The sequence below is a fragment of the Oncorhynchus mykiss genome, chromosome 10, assembly GCF_057628025.1.
Source record: "Oncorhynchus mykiss isolate SJ-2025 chromosome 10, ASM5762802v1, whole genome shotgun sequence".
Classification (NCBI taxonomy): Eukaryota; Metazoa; Chordata; class Actinopteri; order Salmoniformes; family Salmonidae; genus Oncorhynchus; species Oncorhynchus mykiss.
Genome location: NC_143031.1, coordinates 80,852,402 through 80,873,819, shown reverse-complemented (window position 1 = coordinate 80,873,819; position 21,418 = coordinate 80,852,402). Strand labels below are relative to the sequence as shown.

Here is a 21,418-nt window from a genome sequence, read left to right as displayed (position 1 = left end):
TGTTGGATTAGCAGTATTCATATAGTACAGACACCTAGCACTATTGTTGTATTAGCAGTGTTTATATAGTACAGACACCTAGCACTATTGTTGTATTAACAGTGTTTATATAGTACAGACACCTAGCACTATTGTTGGATTAGCAGTGTTCATATAGTACAGACACCTAGCACTATTGTTGGATTAGCAGTGTTCATATAGTACAGACACCTAGCACTATTGTTGGATTAGCAGTGTTTATATAGTACAGACACCTAGCACTATTGTTGGATTAGCAGTGTTTATATAGTACAGACACCTAGCACTATTGTTGGATTAGCAGTGTTTATATTTATATAGTACAGACACCTAGCACTATTGTTGGATTAGCAGTGTTCATATAGTACAGACACCTAGCACTATTGTTGGATTAGCAGTGTTTATATAGTACAGACACCTAGCACTATTGTTGGATTAGCAGTGTTTATATTTATATAGTACAGACACCTAGCACTATTGTTGGATTAGCAGTGTTCATATAGTACAGACACCTAGCACTATTGTTGGATTAGCAGTGTTTATATAGTACAGACACCTAGCACTATTGTTGTATTAGCAGTGTTTATATAGTACAGAAATCTTGTGTTTATTTGACTCTGATGATAAAGAAATATAAAATATTCCTGTAAAGGACTGTGTTAAATATTTAGGAATACATCTGTCAAAAAACACTTAGTCAGACAACACATGAATTTCTCTCCTTAAATGAAGAAAACCAAAAATATATGTAATAATTGTCTACAAAGAGATGTTTCTATACTTGGGAGAGTACTTCTGTCCAAGGCAGAGGGACTGTCTGGTTTTGTGTACCCCTCATTATCTTTATGTGTAAATCCTGCTACTTGTAAAGAGATCAACAAGACCTTTCTTGACTTCATCTGGAAAAATACATCTCACAAACTAAAAGAGTCCTCTAATAAAAGAGCTGAAGGAGGTCTGGAAGTGTTGGACTTTGTGACATAAATAACACTTTCAAGATCAACTGGTTGAAAAGATGTTTGATCAATACTGATTCAATATGGTATTTCATTCACCCAGAGACTGGATCTACTTATCCACATCTACTGTGTCCCCATCCAGAGACTGGACCTACTTATCCACATCTACTGTGTCCCCATCCAACAGCACACTTTCAAACATAACATCTACCGGCAGCCTAGAGGTGTGTCCGAACATCAAGGAGAAGGTTGGAAACCCAGTAGTCTCGCCCACCCAGTGTGCGATTCAGACGTTCTGCTTGGCCGTTACCCATGGGATGGTAAGGTGTGGTGTGGGACTTTTCAACACCAGATAACTGAAGCAATTCTACACTAAGTAAACTCTCAAAGTCAGTTAGGTTTCACCAACAAGCTTTAATGGCCTGGAAAATATGTTTCCTGCACATTTTTCCCCACATAAAGCTCTTTTGTGGAATAATTCAGACATGACTGTACGGAATCAGTCATTGTTCTACCCCAGCTGGCATGAGAGGAATAACGACTTTGTTCTTGATGTTTTTGACAACAGAGGTTATATTCTCACATATGAACAATTTATAACATTGAAAGGGTTTCCAATACCTTTCAGAGAGTTTATTTCTGTGGTCAAAGCCGTTCCCAGGGGTCTAACTACACTAATGAAAACTCATCTTATCTTTGGTAATGATCACAAAGTTGATCCAGAACTCAGATTGGAAGGCGTGGGCTTACTTGAGAGATCTTGTTGTAATAAATATATAAGACAAATTCTCCGTTCACAAAACCAACTTCCACCGAGAGGAAAGTGTTTGTGGAACCTGTTTATTATTTCTGACCTTGTCTGGAAACATGCCTGGTTAAGGCCTTACAAATACTGTAGAACAAACAACGTTAAGGAAGGGCACTTTAACATGTTACATCAGATATATCCATGTCATTCTATGATGTCCACATGTGTGCCTGGTTAAGGCCTTACAAATACTGTAGAACAAACAACGTTAAGGAAGGGCACTTTAACATGTTACATCAGATATATCCATGTCATTCTATGATGTCCACATGTGTGCCTGGTTAAGGCCTTACAAATACTGTAGAACAAACAACGTTAAGGAAGGGCACTTTAACATGTTACATCGGATATATCCATGTCATTCTATGATGTCCACATGTGTGGCTGGTTAAGGCCTTACAAATACTGTAGAACAAACAACGTTAAGGAAGGGCACGTTAACATGTTACATCAGATATATCCATGTAATTCTATGATGTCCACATGTGTGGCTGGTTAAGGCCTTACAAATACTGTAGAACAAACAACGTTAAGGAAGGGCACTTTAACATGTTACATCAGATATATCCATGTCATTCTATGATGTCCACTTGTGTGGCTGTTGATGATATCTGTGATTTCTGTGAATAAGGTGAGAATCTGTCCCACTTGTTCTTTGATGTAAATTTGTGTCTGAATTTTGGGAAAACCTTGCAAGATACTTATTTACCATTATGAACACTGCCCATGTTTTACATGGAGGATATAATATGTTACCATTATGAACACTGCCCATGTTCTACATGGAGGATATAATATGTTACCATTATGAACACTGCCCATGTTTAACATGGAGGATATAATATGTTACCATTATGAACACTGTCCATGTTCTACATGGAGGATATAATATGTTACCATTATGAACACTGCCCATGTTTAACATGGAGGATATAATATGTTACCATTATGAACACTGCCCATGTTCTACATGGAGGATATAATATGTTACCATTATGAACACTGCCCATGTTCTACATGGAGGATATAATATGTTACTATTATGAACACTGCCCATGTTTAACATGGAGGATATAATATGTTACTATTATGAACACTGCCCATGTTTTACATGGAGGATATAATATGTTACCATTATGAACACTGCCCATGTTTTACATGGAGGATATAATATGTTACCATTATGAACATTGCCCATGTTCTACATGGAGGATATAATATGTTACTATTATGAACACTGCCCATGTTCTACATGGAGGATATAATATGTTACTATTATGAACACTGCCCATGTTTTACATGGAGGATATAATATGTTACCATTATGAACACTGCCCATGTTCTACATGGAGGATATAATATGTTACCATTATGAACACTGCCCATGTTTAACATGGAGGATATAATATGTTACCATTATGAACACTGCCCATGTTTTACATGGAGGATATAATATGTTACCATTATGAACACTGCCCATGTTTTACATGGAGGATATAATATGTTACCATTATGAACACTGCCCATGTTCTACATGGAGGATATAATATGTTACCATTATGAACATTGCCCATGTTCTACATGGAGGATATAATATGTTACTATTATGAACACTGCCCATGTTCTACATGGAGGATATAATATGTTACTATTATGAACACTGCCCATGTTTTACATGGAGGATATAATATGTTACCATTATGAACACTGCCCATGTTCTACATGGAGGATATAATATGTTACCATTATGAACACTGCCCATGTTCTACATGGAGGATATAATATGTTACCATTATGAACACTGCCCATGTTCTACATGGAGGATATAATATGTTACCATTATGAACACTGCCCATGTTTTACATGGAGGATATAATATGTTACCATTATGAACACTGCCCATGTTTTACATGGAGGATATAATATGTTGCAATGACAACAAGACATCTGAAATGATTGTGAATTTTTTATTCTTGTTGCCAAATACTTTGTACACAAACAAACATTCCAAAATTCTATACCAAAATTACACATTTTTCTGATTGAATTTAAATATTTTATTAAAACATTAACCCTAGTGAATAACAACAAGAAAAACATTTTCCTGAATCATTAAAGATTTTTTCAGAGTGATAACAACTACACTAAAATAGTTAATTTTTTATTACTTCATTGATATTTTGTGTGTTTTAGTATTTTCTAGTTGATACTAGTTCTGTTTTGTATGATGTAACAATGTAAATTGTTGGTCTGTATTTTGAATCAAAAAATAAATATATAAAATTAAATTAAAATAAAAAGACACATCGTCATCTGCTGACTGGAGGGGCAACACAGTTGAGGAACCAAAAGTTTATTTTCATTTATTTCATAAAAGTGTAATATTGTATTAAGTCGTTCTTAGAGAAGCATGTGTTGATTTATTCGTGTTTAATGAGTGAGAATTTAAAACAAACTTTAGACCCACTACATATTTACATTGAACCATAGTTCTGACATGGATCATTTAGACCCACTACATATTTACATTGATCCATAGTTCTGACATGGATCATTTAGACCCACTACATATTTACATTGAACCATAGTTCTGACATGGATCATTTTGACCCACTACATATTTACATTGAACCATAGTTCTGACATGGATCATTTAGACCCACTACATATTTACATTGAACCATAGTTCTGACATGGATCATTTTGACCCACTACATATTTACATTGAACCATAGTTCTGACATGGATCATTTAGACCCACTACATATTTACATTGAACCATAGTTCTGACATGGATCATTTAGACCCACTACATATTTACATTGAACCATAGTTCTGACATGGATCATTTTGACCCACTACATATTTACATTGAACCATAGTTCTGACATGGATCATTTAGACCCACTACATATTTACATTGAACCATAGTTCTGACATGGATCATTTAGACCCACTACATATTTACATTGAACCATAGTTCTGACATGGATCATTTAGACCCACTACATATTTACATTGAACCATAGTTCTGACATGGATCATTTAGACCCACTACATATTTACATTGAACCATAGTTCTGACATGGATCATTTAGACCCACTACATATTTACATTGAACCATAGTTCTGACATGGATCATTTTGACCCACTACATATTTACATTGAACCATAGTTATGACATGGATCATTTAGACCCACTACATATTTACATTGAACCATAGTTCTGACATGGATCATTTTGACCCACTACATATTTACATTGAACCATAGTTATGACATGGATCATTTAGACCCACTACATATTTACATTGAACCATAGTTCTGACATGGATCATTTAGACCCACTACATATTTACATTGAACCATAGTTATGACATGGATCATTTAGACCCACTACATATTTACATTGAACCATAGTTATGACATGGATCATTTAGACCCACTACATATTTACATTGAACCATAGTTCTGACATGGATCATTTAGACCCACTACATATTTACATTGAACCATAGTTCTGACATGGATCATTTAGACCCACTACATATTTACATTGAACCATAGTTCTGACATGGATCATTTAGACCCACTACATATTTACATTGAACCATAGTTCTGACATGGATCATTTTGACCCACTACATATTTACATTGAACCATAGTTCTGACATGGATTGTTTTGACCCCAGAGGCATGTCTTTTATCACAGCCAAAATGTGGTTTATTCCATTTTTCATGACTTTGTCAATCAGCTTGTTCTTAATACATCTAAATCCTGGTTTAGTGTTTCTGTATCAATATGGACTTTTAACAAATTAAAATCCTTTGTACTCCTACTACAATGTTAAAACATTCTACATTGTGACATCATTAAAATACTCCTACTACAATGTTAAAACATTCTACATTGTGACATCATTAAAATACTCCTACTACAATGTTAAAACATTCTACATTGTGACATCATTAAAATACTCCTACTACAATGTTAAAACATTCTACATTGTGACATCATTAAAATACTCCTACTACAATGTTAAAACATTCTACATTGTGACATCATTAAAATACTCCTACTACAATGTTAAAACATTCTACATTGTGACATCATTAAAATACTCCCACTACAATGTTACAACATTCTACATTGTGACATCATTAAAATACTCCTTCTACAATGTTAAAACATTCTACATTGTGACATCATTAAAATACTCCTACTACAATGTTAAAACATTCTACATTGTGACATCATTAAAATACACCTACTACAATGTTAAAACATTCTACATTGTGACATCATTAAAATACTCCTACTACAATGTTAAAGCATTCTACACTGTGACATCATTAAAATACCCCTACTACAACGTTAAAACATTCTACATTGTGACATTTCATTGATATCATGAAACAACTACTTCATGTATGTATTTTCTGATGTTTGATCAGAGATCTTTTATCAGAGCATCTCTTGTCACATTGATCCCAGCTATGAGATTTCTCTCCTGTGTGTGTTCTCTGGTGTATAGTCAGATGGCTAGATGTAACAAAACTATTCCCACATTGATCACAGCTATAAGGTTTCACTCCTGTGTGTGCTCTCAGATGTACTATCAGCCTGCTTGAGTGATTAAACCTCTTCCCACATTGAGTACAGTTATAAGGTTTCTCTACTGTGTGTATTTTCTGGTGTGATTTCAAATCTGTTCAACTAACAACTCTTTCCGCAGTCAGAGCAGTGGTATGGTTTCTCTCCCTTGTGTGCTCTCGGATGTACTATCAGGCAGCTTGAGTGAGTAAAATTCTTCCCACATTGATCACAGCTATATAAGGTTTCTCTCCAGTGTGAATTCTCATGTGTACTTTTAGTGATTCTGATCTTAAGTAACTCTTCCCACAATCAAAACAGTGGTGAGATTTCTCTCCTGTGTGTACTCGCTGGTGTATTTTAAATTCTGATGAAGATTTGCAACCTTTCCCACGGTCTGAGAAGCAATGAGATGTATTCCCTGCTGGTGATTCTTGAGGTGATATAAACTGGAGAGACTCTTCTCTGCCTCGTTAGCATCATGATGTTGAGGCTCCCCAGAGGATCCACAATAGTCACGTCTCTGTCCTGTGTAAACAACAAGTCAGACAGATGGTTAAAGGCCCACAACAGCAGAAATCCACTGTAAAATGTGATGCCAACAGCGTAGTCATGATGTTGTACAACAATTGACGTCTGTAAGAATGTTAAAATTACTTGAGAATTGTCTTAAGACAGTCAAGTGAGCAACAATAGTCATATTTAGTCTTGTTTTCACATTAGTAGTAACATCAATGATTTTAGGCTAGAAAAAAGTAAAAGTGGTTGACATCCTAAGCAGTGTGCCAGATTACTTTTGGTCTTCTATATAGGCCCCTTTCTGTGTTTGCTAAAATTGCAACAAGGGCGATGCACATGCAATTTGGTTGCAGAAACCCCTCCCTTCTAATGCAGAAACCCCTCCCTTCTAATGCAGAAACCCCTCCCTTCTAATGCAGAAACCCCTCCCTTCTAATGCAGAAACCCCTCCCTTCTAATGCAGAAACCCCTCCCTTCTAATGCAGAAACCCCTCACTTCTAATGCAGAAACCCCTCCCTTCTAATGCAGAAACCCCTCCCTTCTAATGCAGAAACCCCTCCCTTCTAATGCAGAAACCCCTCCCTTCTAATGCAGAAACCACTCCCTTCTAATGCAGAAACCCCTCCCTTCTAATGCAGAAACCCCTCCCTTCTAATGCAGAAACCACTAGTTATGGATGTTGTATATCTGCCTGGAGCAAAAAGGTGAGCAGAGATTGTAGTTTTTCCACGATGTATTCTGAATATGACAACACACTATCAGTGCAAGATCAGGATGCTACTCAAGGAACCTCACATTAATCTCTGTGTCTATTCACTAATTCACCCCCGTGGGGGAAAACTCAGGGGACTTCTCATAGGCTGACAGCAGATATAGCCTCCATTTCCAGGTTGCTTATGAGTGCATTTCACACTACTTTGGATTATAATTGTAAGGTTCATTTGAATGTCCTGATTAATATAATGTTTGTTTTTGTCAAAAATGTACTACTTTATATTTAAAAACGACTTCAACCAGTAAAATGTTCTTTGGCTACTATTCTAAAATGGATGACATTTTTTTATTTATTATCCATCTTCAGACAATACCCCATAATGACATCACAATACCCCATAATGACATCACAATATCCCATAATGACATCACAATACCCCATAATGACATCACAATACCCCATAATGACATAACAATACCCCATAATGACATCACAGTACCCCATAATGACATCACAATACCCCATAAAAGTGAATAAAAGTTTAGAAATGCTTGCATACCAGGGAACTTTTGGCTAAACCAACTATATCATACTACGACCAATAAGCAAACTACAAACTCAATGTACGTCACAAATAGTACAGTTAGTATGAGTATTCCAACACAGCTCAGGTCTCTGGGCTGCCATTTTGTTTCTGTTTAAAACCCAGGTTGCCCCTTTAAAAAAGCCACACAACAAACAACCAATCTGCAGTTGAAACAATAACAAAGCTGTCATTCTTTTTTTACTCCAATGTTTAGAAACAAATGTCAGATTTCCCCTTTAACACCACACACATCAGTCCCACAACTGCCTCTGTTTTTAACACAGTAACGGTACCTACAGTTGAAGTCCAAAGTTTACATACACCTTCGCCAAATACATTTCATCTCATCACAATTCCTGGCATTTAATCCTAGTAAAAATTCTCTTCTCAGTTCTGCCCACAAATGTTCTATACGATTGTGGTCAGGGCTTTGTGATGGCCACTCCAATACCAGCCACAATTGTACCCGAAGACAGGAAGTGCCTATTCCTCATCTCACCAAGGATAAACTTCAACTCAATCGCCAGTACTGGCAACATCGTGTGGAAGCTGTAGGCATTGTAAACTGGACGCTATCTATTTTCCCTTGCCATAGACAATACAGACTGGCGGAGGGATATTTTTTGTGTTTTTTTGTGAACAGTTTTCCTTGGGATTTTGCCTCCTACACACGTTCTGTTATAGTCACAGACATGATTTAACCAGTTTTAGAGACTTCGGAGTGTTTTCTATCCACACATACTAATCATATGCATATACTATATTCCTGGCATGAGTATCAGGACGTTGAAATTTTGCGCGATTTTTAACAAAAAGCTGCAAAAATTCGCAGCCTCTTTAATTAAGAGGTTTTAAAGAATCCAAGACACGCCCCCAACATCAGTCAAATGGTGGTGATGTCTGATCTTCCACCAGAGCCACGTAGTACTTTCCTACAAGGTTCGTTACACTGCTAGCTGGTAGGACTCCTTTGATGGATTAGACTATAGCTGAGATCCCAATACCCATGTAAACATAGCTTACTGACAGATCAATGAGGTTAGATCCAATACCCATGTAAACATAGCTTACTGATAGATCAATGAGGTCAGATCCCAATACCCATGTAAACAGCTTACTGACAGATCAATGAGGTTAGTTCCAATACCCATGTAAACATAGCTTACTGACAGATCAATGAGGTTAGATCCAATACCCATGTAAACATAGCTTACTGATAGATCAATGAGGTTAGATCCAATACCCATGTAAACATAGCTTACTGGCAGATCGATGAGGTTAGATCCAATACCCATGTAAACATATCTTACTGACAGATCAATGAGGTTAGATCCAATACCCATGTAAACATATCTTACTGACAGATCAATGAGGTTAGATCCAATACCCATGTAAACATATCTTACTGATAGATCAATGAGGTTAGATCCAATACCCATGTGTTGCGAACAGGTCGATTGTAGCGGTAGTCGTTTCGATGGAGAATAACTTGACAGTTATTTTGACCGCGGTGGTTATTGTTGTCGTGGTTTCGTGGAAGAAACCGTTGTTGTGCATCATCTTTCAACGCTCCAATACCTGATAATGACCAAACCTGTTTAGGCTTTTGGGGAATTTAACTTCAATTAACCTGAAAGTGTTCATAGTATAAACATCTGTTGGGTTGGTAGAATGTGGAAAGACCCACCTCATTGGTTAATATTCCCGGTAGTAGGAACATCTGTAGGGTTGGTAGAATGTGGAAAGACCCACCTCATTGGTTAATATTCCCTGTAGTAGAAACATCTGTTGGGTTGGTAGAATGTGGAAAGACCCACCTCATTGGTTAATATTCACTGTAGTAGAAACATCTGTTGAGTTGGTAGAATGTGGAAAGACCCACCTCATTGGTTAATATTCCCTGTAGTAGAAACATCTGTTGGGTTGGTAGAATGTGGAAAGACCCACCTCATTGGTTAATATTCACTGTAGTAGAAACATCTGTTGAGTTGGTAGAATGTGGAAAGACCCACCTCATTGGTTAATATTCACTGTAGTAGAAACATCTGTTGAGTTGGTAGAATGTGGAAAGACCCACCTCATTGGTTAATATTCACTGTAGTAGAAACATCTGTTGAGTTGGTAGAATGTGGAAAGACCCACCTCATTGGTTAATATTCACTGTAGTAGAAACATCTGTTGAGTTGGTAGAATGTGGAAAGACCCTCCTCATTGGTTAATATTCCCTGTAGTAGAAACATCTGCTGGGTTGGTAGAATGTGGAAAGACCCACCTCATTGTTTAATATTCCCTGTAGAAACATCTGTTGGGTTGGTAGAATGTGGAAAGACCCACCTCATTGGTTAATATTCACTGTAGTAGAAACATCTGTTGAGTTGGTAGAATGTGGAAGTAGGTTTTAAATTCATACTTATTACACATCTGCAGTTGTCTGACTATTATATTATTATTTAATGAAAGAAATGTAAAAATGCACTTTTTGTCTGGAAATAAAATAAACATTTATCTGCGTTAACCACTCCAGTCAACAGATGGCGATATGCGTTTTTCAGGCGACGCTATCAGAGTGACGTATAATGTAGTGGACGGGACGATTCTTCAACAACATCTCGTCAGCCACCTCGGTAGCTTCCTAGCGGAAACGTTCAAGCTTTTCAGACTGCTTCGGTATATATTTACTTCTGTATTTGGAACATAATTCTGTCTTTTAACTAGTTTCCCCATTTCATGTCATATTTCCGTTTAGTCAGGTAACGGTAGCTGGCTTGATAAATGAGCCTATCACTAGGCTAGTCACTAACTAGCTAGGTTAGCTGGCTAACATCCCCGACCATGAGCTCAGCAAGCTGCTGCCCTCCTGCTAAAAAAGAGGTCTGCTGGAAGGAGAAAGAAGGTATTTGGCTGAACGTTGTCGTGAAAGAGGAGAATGAAGAGGAGGATGTCACAGTAAACGAAGAAGTAGAGGGTGAGGCTGTTACACAGAAAGAAGAGGAAGAAAACGATTATACTTTTTTTGGAGTGAATGAAGGAGAGATAACTGTCATATTGAAGGACGAGGAGAGGGAAGAAGAGGAGGAGACAGAAGATCTGAGTAACACCAGTAAGTCCTGTCTTGAAAATAGTTGTTGAACTGATACGAGGTTTTAAAACGACATTCTACTCTAGTTCTGAGCTTAAATGCCGTTTTTTAATGTAGGAATTGATAAAGCTACACTGTAAGATGTGAATACCATCAAGAAGCTGGCCAACAACAAAACTTTAATGGATTTGCACCCAAAATCACAACTTAAATGTCTCACGGAATGGACTTGCCTTCATTCAATACTGCAATTCCACTGTATTAAACTGGAGGCGATTTCCAGCCCACCGTTGACTGCGGTCAAGTGAGCCGACAGTCGCAAAACGCGGTCAGGCCATCTGCTCTTCGGTTTCTTCCTGAATTTGCGAGCGCGAATACACTTTACGGAATGTCGGTTTTTTTCAGGTAGGGAAACTGAGTTGAATGGACTCTCATGCACAGGTTGTCGAGACGATGGCTACAAATCATTACAAGCAAACCGTTTGAAGCACACTTATTCAATCTTCCATAATAAAAATGATACCAAATCGTTTATTTAATTTTCGCGTTATCATAAAGTACTTTATCATTGCTAGAGTGTCAAGCGTAGGCTGGACTGGTGTAAACGCTACAACATACAATGACATTCTAGACCATTCTATAGGCCTCTCTGACTAAGAACCACACAGAGACCTGCATTTTGTAGTGGCTTTAATAACACTTGTGAAAACTGACTTCAGGTGATTGAGGGATCTAGTCTAGATTAAACATCATAGGAAGTTTTATCATGTGGAGGTTTCATTCAGGTCTCTGTTTAATTAAATCATCTGTTTGTCTTTGACAGGAGAGAGACCAGACTCTCCTTCTGACAGCAGGAAGAGTCCTTCAGGGAAACCAGACCCCAAGACGTCCAAACCAGCAGGACGACATCACTGCTCCCAGTGTGGAAAGCGCTTTACTCAGTTAGGGAGCCTGAGAACACATAAGAGAATACACACTGGAGAGAAGCCATACCACTGTTCCCAATGTGGAATGACGTTTACCCAGTTAGGGAGCCTGCAAACGCATGAGAGGGGACACACAGGGGAAAAGCTTTTCCAATGTTCCCATTGTGGAAAGAGTTTTGGCCAGGTAGGAAACCTGAACAAGCATGAGAGGACACACACAGGTAAGAAGATGTACCGCTGCTCCCAGTGTGGAGAGAGATTTACCCGGTTAAGGTACCTGAAAGAGCATGAAAGAATACATACAAATACACAGGAGGAGAAGACATACCACTGCTCTCATTGTGGAAAGACATTTTCCCAGTCAGAGAACCTGAAAACACATGAGAGAATCGAGAGGCTGTGTTCTGACTTGTGTTTTTGACTGAGAATGTGTGTGTTTGTTTGGGCTGTCAGACTTGAGTTCACTTCGTATAATGTTAGTGCACTATTTTTAATTGTGATTAATCCATTGTCTCAAAGAGTTAAAAACACACTGAAAACATCCAAGATACATACTATATACAGCTAAAATCTACAATGCCATGTAAACACAAGATGACATTGAGGTTAAATAAAGTGTGATTTATCAATGGAACATATTTTGACAGGTCCACTGTGTGTCTCTGTAGAGTCATAATATCCATAACAACTAGAGGTCAAACAGGGAGATGGTTCCATTCATTTTCCCCACAGGGCTGTGTTTTGTTTAGACTCACCCTGGTGTGATGTTTTGATAACCATGTAAACCTCTCTGGGACAAGGTGACTGAGGACACAGTGTGTTGTCAATTTATTGTCATGTTTTTAAAATGGTATGACTGCCTTTATTTTAGCTGGATCCCAGGAAGAGTAGCTGCTGCCTTGGCAGGAACTAATGGGGATCCACAATAAACCCCAGGAAGAGTAGCTGCTGCCTTGGCAGGAACTAATGGGGATCCATAATAAACCCCAGGAAGAGTAGCTGCTGCCTTGGCAGGAACTAATGGGGATCCATATTAAACCCCAGGAAGAGTAGATGCTGCCATGGCAGGAACTAATGGGGATCCATAATAAACCCCAGGAAGAGTAGCTGCTGCCTTGGCAGGAACTAATGGGGATCCATAATAAACCCCAGGAAGAGTAGCTGCTGCCTTGGCAGGAACTAATGAGGATGTCTCTCTCTACTCTCAGATTCGAAAATGCTAATTAGCATCAAAGTAGACAACATGCCTACAAATCCCTGCAAGCTCCTGCAATTCATCTCTAACCAACACATTTCACAGAACAGTTCACATAATTGTCCATTGAAATAAATGTTGACAATTTAATCACTGCTACATTAAGGCCTGATTGGTGGAGTGCTGCAGAGATGGTTGTCCTTCTGGAAGGTTCTCCCGTCTCCACAGAGGAAATCTGGAGCTCTGTCAGAGTGAACATCGGGTTCTTGTTCACCTCCTTGACCAAGGCCCTTCTCCCCCGATGTCTCAGTTTGGCCGGGTGGCCAGCTCTAGAAAGAGTATTGGTGGTTCCAAACTTCTTCCATTTAAGAATGATGGCGGCCATTGTGTTCATGGGGACCGTCAATGCTACAGACATTTTTTGTACCTTTCCACAGAGCTGTGCCTCGACACAATCCTGTCTCAGAGCTCTACGGACAATTCCTTTGACCTCATGGCTTGGTTTTTGCTCTGACATATATAGACAGCTGTCTACATTTCCAAATCATGTCTAATGAATTGAATTTACCACAGGTGGACTCCAATCAAGTTGTAGAAACATCTCAAGGATGATCAATGGAATCAGGATGTCTGAGCTCAATATTGAGTCTCATAGCAAAGGGTCTGAATACTTAAGTAAAGACATTTGCAAAAATGTCAAACCTGTTTTTGTTTTGTTATTATGGGGTTTTGTGTGTCGGTTGATGAGGGGAAAAACATATTACATTTTAGAATGAAGCTGTAATGTAACTAAATGTGGAATAAGTGAAGGGGTCTGAATACTTAATGAATACACTGTATACCACTGGAAGAGGTTTCTATCATTGGCAGTTTTGTACACAGTCAGGTGATACGTGGTATAGAAAGTCCAATCTTAGGAGAGAACATGGGAGGCACTATACTGTGTGTCTGCAGGTGTCTATCTGGTCAAAACCACTGATACAGGTGCCCCTCCACCCTCTGGTGGGATGGATCATGTCTACAGAGAAACCTACATTCAAATACTTAGATTTGTGTGTATTGGGTATATGTTGTGAAATATTAGATATTACTTGTTAGATATTACTGCAGTGTCGGAGCTAGAAACACAAGCATTTTGCTACACCTGCAATAACATTTGCTAAACACGTGTATGTGACCAATAAAATGTGATTTTGATTTGAAATAAACGTCCTATTTATCAAAGGTGATTTTGGATGGAGTCAAAATGACTCCAAAGGATTTTAATTTGTTAAAAGTCCTTATTGATACAGAAACACTAAACCAGGATTTAGATGTATTAAGAACAAGTTGATTGACAAGTCATGAAAAATTGGATGAATTGAATGAACCACATTTTGGCTGTGATAAAAGATATGCCTCAGTTCAAAATGATCCATGTCAGAACTATGGTTCAATGTAAATATGTAGTGGGTCTAAATGATCCATGTCAGAACTATGGTTCAATGTAAATATGTAGTGGGTCTAGAGTTTGTTTTAAATTATCACTCATTAAACACGAATCAATCAACACATGCTTCTCTTTGAACGACTTAATATGATAATCAACTTTAATGAAATAAATGAAAAATAAACTTTTGGTTCCTCAACTGCGTTGCCACTCCAGTCAGCAGATGGCGATGTGCGTCTTTTAGGTTCAGGCGACGCTGCCAGTGTGACGTATAATCTAGTGGACGGGACGCTCCTTCAACAACAACAGTTAGACACCTCGGTAGCTTTATAGCAAACATAGCTACAACATTCACTCTCTTTACACTGTTTTGGTGTATGTTAGTCGCTGTGTATTAAACACACTTCTGTCGTATGTACGTGTTGGCCCATTTAATGATATAATTACGTTGTTTGTCAGCTAGCTGGTTTGCTAAATTAGCTTAGAACTAGGCTAGTTGCTAATGCTAGCTAGCGAACATCTCCGACCATGAGTTCACTAAGTTACTCTCCTCCTGCTAAAGAAGAAGAGGTCTTCTGGACGGAGAAAGAAGTTCTCCTGAAAGAGGAGGAGGAAGAGAAGGATGTTACAATACAAAAACAAGTAGAGGGTGAGGCTGTTACCGTGAAAGAAGAAGAGAAAGACGTTTCAGTGGAAGAAAAGGAAGTCTCGTTCAGAGTGAAAGAGGAGGAGGATGCTACAGTAAAAGAAGAGGAAGCGGAGAGAGGAGGATGCAGTTTTTGGAGTGAAAGAGGAGGAGGAGGACGAAGAGGAGGAGGGGGAGATGACTGTCACATCGAAAAAGGAGGAGGAGGACGAAGAGGAGGAAACTGGATATCTGGGCCCGGTTTCCCCAACGCATCTTAAGGCATCCTATGGTTTTAACGGTGAACTCAGCCGTAAGATGGTTTTGAGAAACCGGGCCGTGATTAACACTAGTAAGTACTGTCTTAAAAACAGAGGCACAAACTCTGCAGTTGTTGAACTGATGTGTGGTGTTAAAGGGGAAATATGTAATTGCTACATTTATATTATTTATAGCCATTGATTCTTGAAGAATATAACACATACCTCATGAGCTTAGTTCAACTGTTGTACCCCATCAGGTTGCCAAATAAGATTTTTTTACTCCAATGTTTAGAAACAATGTGAATCAACACTGTAGAGCCTCAACATGGTTAAAACTATCATGTTGATTTCATGGATGGTCAGTCCTTGCATCCGTAGGTCTGTCTATGAATTTGGGAGTAGTTACATTTCTCTAGACCCATCCATCATCTTATTACCAAAACAGTGGTGGAATGACATCTTTGTTATTGTTTGATCTGCAGATTGGTTGATCGATTTGATTTGGCTTTTTTAAAGGGACAACCTAGGATTTAAACGGCAACAAAATGCCTGCCCTGAGACTTGGTTTGGTAAACAGCTGAGGGATGGGGGCTGGATAAATGTAACCACTCTCACATTCAATTCATTTCCCTCGTGCACCTATTTTAGCAAACACAGAAAGGGGCCTATATTGATGACCAAAGGTTGTCTGGCACACTGCTTAGGGGTTCAGCAACTGTAATAACTTATTTATAGCCGACAATCATCGATGTTACTACTAATGTGAAAACAAGACAAAATATGACTATTGTTGCTCACTTGACTGTCTTAAGACAATTGTCAAATCATTGTAACATTCATTACAGACGTCAATTGTTGTACAACATCATGGCTACGCTGTTGTCATCACCTTTTACAGTGGATTTCTGCTGTTGTGGGCCTTTAACCATCTGTCTGACTTGTTGTTCACACAGGAGAGAGATGTGACTATCGTGGATCCTCTGGGGAGCCTCAACAACATCATGAAGCTGACGAGGCAGGGAAGAGTCCCTCCAGATCATATCACCTCAAGAATCACCAGTGGAGACCAACAGGGAAGAAACCTCACTGCTGCTCTGACTGTGGGAAGAGTTACTTAAGATCAAATTCACTAAAAGTACACATGAGAATTCACACTGGAGAGAAACCTTATAGCTGTGATCAATGTGGGAAGAGTTTTACTACATCTAGCCATCGGATTATACACCAGAGAACACACACAGGAGAGAAATCGTATAGCTGTGATCAATGTGGGAAGAGTTTTACTACATCTAGCCATCGGATTATACACCAGAGAACACACACAGGAGAGAAATCGTATAGCTGTGATCAATGTGGGAAGAGTTTTACTCAGTCAAGCAGCCTGTTATCTCACCAGAGAACACACACAGGAGAGAAACCTTACAGCTGTTATCAATGTGGGAAGAGTTTTACTCAGTCAAGCAGCCTGTTATCTCACCAGAGAACACACACAGGAGAGAAACCTTACAGCTGTTATCAATGTGGGAAGAGTTTTACTCAGTCAAGCAACCTGGTATCACACCAGAGAACACACACAGGAGAGAAACCTTATAGTTGTGAACAATGTGGGAAGAATTTTACTACATCCAGCCATCTGATTATACACCAGAGAACACACACAGGAGAGAAACCTTATAGCTGTGAACAATGTGGGAAGAATTTTACTACATCCAGCCATCTGATTATACACCAGAGAACACACCCAGGAGAGAAACCTCATAGCTGTGGTCAATGTGACAAGAGATACTCTGATAACAGATCTCTGATCAAACATCAGAAAATACATTAATGATGGAGTTGTTTCATGATATCAATGAATTAATGTCACAATGTAGAATGTTTAAACATTGTAGAAGGAGTATTTTAATGATGTCACAATGTAGAATGTTTTAACATTGTAGAAGGAGTATTTTAATGATGTCACAATGTAGAATGTTTTAACATTGTAGTAGGAGTATTTTAATGATGTCACAATGTAGAATGTTTTAACATTGTAGAAGGAGTATTTTAATGATGTCACAATGTAGAATGTTTTAACATTGTAGAAGGAGTATTTTAATGATGGCACAATGTAGAATGTTTTAACATTGTAGTAGGAGTATTTTAATGATGTCACAATGTAGAACAATAAACGTTTGCCCCCTGTTCAATTGATTTCTGCATGATATGGATATTAGCCTCAGGGGGAAAATCCAGGCTCTGAATTGAAAGAGTGCTATTTATATGATATAACAGAAAGTGACTAACACAAAAAGAGCTGTGTTACACTTACAGCATTGGTGACCCACTGGAATCAAAATGTAGCTAGATGTTTTCTACAAGTTGTCCTCTAACCAGTGATGTACACATTGTTCCCAGATTCCGTGTGGTTTTTGAGCTGTTAGTTTTAACAGGACAAACTCATCTCCCCACTCTCACACAAATGATTTCAACATGATATCGATGAGGGATGAAAAATAAGTGTTTTGCGTTCCTTTGTTTATCAACCCCTAAATGTAAATGCATCTCTCCAAAATGTAGCTGACTGTCTTCTGCAGGTTGTCCTCTAACCAGGGAGGTAAAATATATCTCCCATTTCCATGTGTTTTTAGTTGTGTTAGTTTCAACAGCACCAACAATCTGATTTGTCCTCTAACCAGGGAGGTAAAATATATCTCCCATTTCCATGTGTTTTTAGTTGTGTTAGTTTCAACAGCACCAACAACCTGATTTGTCCTCTAACCAGGGAGGTAAAATATATCTCCCATTTCCATGTGTTTTTAGTTGTGTTAGTTTCAACAGCACCTACAACCTGATTTGTCCTCTAACCAGGGAGGTAAAATATATCTCCCATTTCCATGTGTTTTTAGTCGTGTTAGTTTCAACAGCACCAACAACCTGATTTCCCCCCTAATTGATATCAGTGATTTATTGCTACTTGTCAGAACAACAGTGTTTCTGGTGCTGGTGCATTTTAAAAGGTGCTTGTTTCAGTAAGATGATTATTGTTGCAGATGTTTGTGCAGATGGTACATTTTATGTTGAGGTTTTCAGTATCACAAATGGTTTCTGCATATTGGTTATTCATTTGGACACATTAAAGCTGTGTTTTGACATTGGGCTGTACCACCAAGCTAAATGTCATTGAAAAGACGTTGAAAAGAAGACGATACCCAACGTCCAATATACGTTTGGTTTTAGTTGAAGGTTGTAAATATTTATTTTCAGGTTGTTGTTAATAACGACTTGAAAACAACTTAATTTCAATGTTCGTGCAGTTTAGACACATTGACTGTTGTTGAAAATATTGAATCAACTATTTCACCAAACCAGAACCTGTGAATTCAACTAGACTTTATTACAAACAGTAACAAAGCTGAACAATTCCATGGAAGAACTGACTCTTCATTCTTAGTACTTGGCTTTTATACAGTCTGATCCTTACATAACATTCTAACCACTAGGCTACCCTGCTGCCCCAATAATACACTAAATACATGTAATATAGCCTATACAGTCTGATCCTTACATAACATTCTAACCACTAGGCTACCCTGCTGCCCCAATAATACACTAAATACATGTAATATAGCCTATACAGTCTGATCCTTACATAACATTCTAACCACTAGGCTACCCTGCTGCCCCAATAATACACTAAATACATGTAATATAGCCTATACAGTCTGATCCTTACATAACATTCTAACCACTAGGCTACCCTGCTGCCCCAATACTACACTAAACACATGTAATATAGCCTATACAGTCTGATCCTCACATAACATTCTAACCACTACCCTGCTGACCCAATACTACACTAAACACATGTAATATAGCCTATACAGTCTGATCCTCACATAACTTTCTAACCACTACCCTGCTGCCCCAATAATACACTAAATACATGTAATATAGCCTATACAGTCTGATCCTTACATAACATTCTAACCACTACCCTGCTGCCCCAATAATACACTAAATACATGTAATATAGCCTATACAGTCTGATCCTTACATAACATTCTAACCACTAGGCTACCCTGCTGCCCCAATAATACACTAAATACATGTAATATAGCCTATACAGTCTGATCCTTACATAACATTCTAACCACTAGGCTGCTGCCCCAATAATACACTAAATACATGTAATATAGCCTATACAGTCTGATCCTTACATAACATTCTAACCACTACCCTGCTGCCCCAATAATACACTAAATACATGTAATATAGCCTATACAGTCTGATCCTTACATAACATTCTAACCACTAGGCTACCCTGCTGCCCCAATAATACACTAATTACATGTAATATAGCCTATACAGTCTGATCCTTACATAACATTCTAACCACTAGGCTACCCTGCTGCCCCAATAATACACTAAATACATGTAATATAGCCTATACAGTCTGATCCTTACATAACATTCTAACCACTACCCTGCTGCCCCAATAATACACTATATACATGTAATATAGCCTATACAGTCTGATCCTTACATAACATCATCACTCCACTTCATGAATCTACCCTGCCGTCCCAATATTGTGAGAGGTGATATTCTCCTGGACCAGACAGCATCACAGGTGATATTCTCCTGGACCAGACAGCATCACAGGCGGTATTCTCCTGGACCAGACAGCATCATAGGTGATATTCTCCTGGACCAGACAGCATCACAGGTGATATTCTCCTGGACCAAACAGCATCACAGGTGGTATTCTCCTGGACCAGACAGCATCACAGGTGATATTATCCTGGACCAAACAGCATCACAGGTGGTATTCTCCTGGACCAGACAGCATCACAGGTGATATTCTCCTGGACCAGACAGCATCACAGGTGATATTCTCCTGGACCAGACAGCTGGGTGAATACACTATATATACAATAGTATGTGGACACCCCTTCAAATTAGTAGATTGGGCCATTTCAGCCACACCAGTTGCTGACAGGTGTTTAAATTTAAGCACACAGCCATGCAATCTCCATAGACAAACATTGGCAGTAGAATGGCCTTACTGAAGAGCTTTCAGTAACATTCAATGTGGCACCGTCATAGGATGGCACCTTTCCAACAAGTCAGTTTGTCAAATTCCTGCCCTGCTGGAGCTGCCTGGTCGACTGTAAGTACTGTTATTGTGAAGTGGAAACATCTGGGACCAACAACGGCTCAGCCAAGAAGTAGTGGGCCACACAAGCTCACAGAACAGGACCGCCGAGTGCTGAAGAGTGTAACGTGTAAAAATCGCCTGTACTTGGTTGCAACACTCACTAACGAGATCCAAACTGCCTCTGGAAGCAACATCAGCACAATAAACTGTTTGTCAGGAGCTTCCTGAAATGGGTTTCCACGGCCGAGCAGCTGCATACAAACCTAAGATCAATATGGGCAATGTCAAGCGTCGGCTTGAGTGGTGTAAAACTCACAGCCACTGGACTCTGGAGCAGTGGATACGTATTCTCTGGAGTAATGAATCATCTTCACCTTCTAGCAATCCAACGCACTAATCTGGGTTTGGAGGATGCCAGGAGAACGCTACCTGCCCTAATGCATAGTGACAACTGTAAAGTTTGGTGGATGAGGAATAATGGTCTGGGGCTGTTTTTCATGGTTTGGGCCCCTTAGTTCCAGTTCAGGGAAATCTTAATGCTACAGCATAGAATGACATTC

The 21,418-nt window shown here is 38.7% G+C and overlaps 1 protein-coding gene and 1 pseudogene across 2 annotated transcripts; both read left to right on the top strand.

The window, feature by feature from the left end:
* The first annotated feature begins 10,774 nt into the window (after positions 1-10,774).
* LOC149980491 (uncharacterized) lies at positions 10,775-14,628 on the top strand. Its single transcript, XM_090188078.1, has 2 exons — positions 10,775-11,301; positions 12,104-14,628. Exons 1-2 carry the CDS (start codon positions 11,034-11,036, stop codon positions 12,625-12,627), a joined length of 792 nt encoding a protein of 263 aa, XP_090044204.1. The 5' UTR covers positions 10,775-11,033; the 3' UTR covers positions 12,628-14,628.
* Positions 14,629-15,085: 457 nt separating this feature from the next.
* Positions 15,086-18,852, top strand: LOC149980490 (uncharacterized; annotated as a pseudogene). The gene is made up of 2 exons (XR_016483962.1): positions 15,086-15,807; positions 16,672-18,852. The product of XR_016483962.1 is annotated as an uncharacterized LOC149980490 (transcript).
* The last annotated feature ends 2,566 nt before the right edge of the window (positions 18,853-21,418 follow it).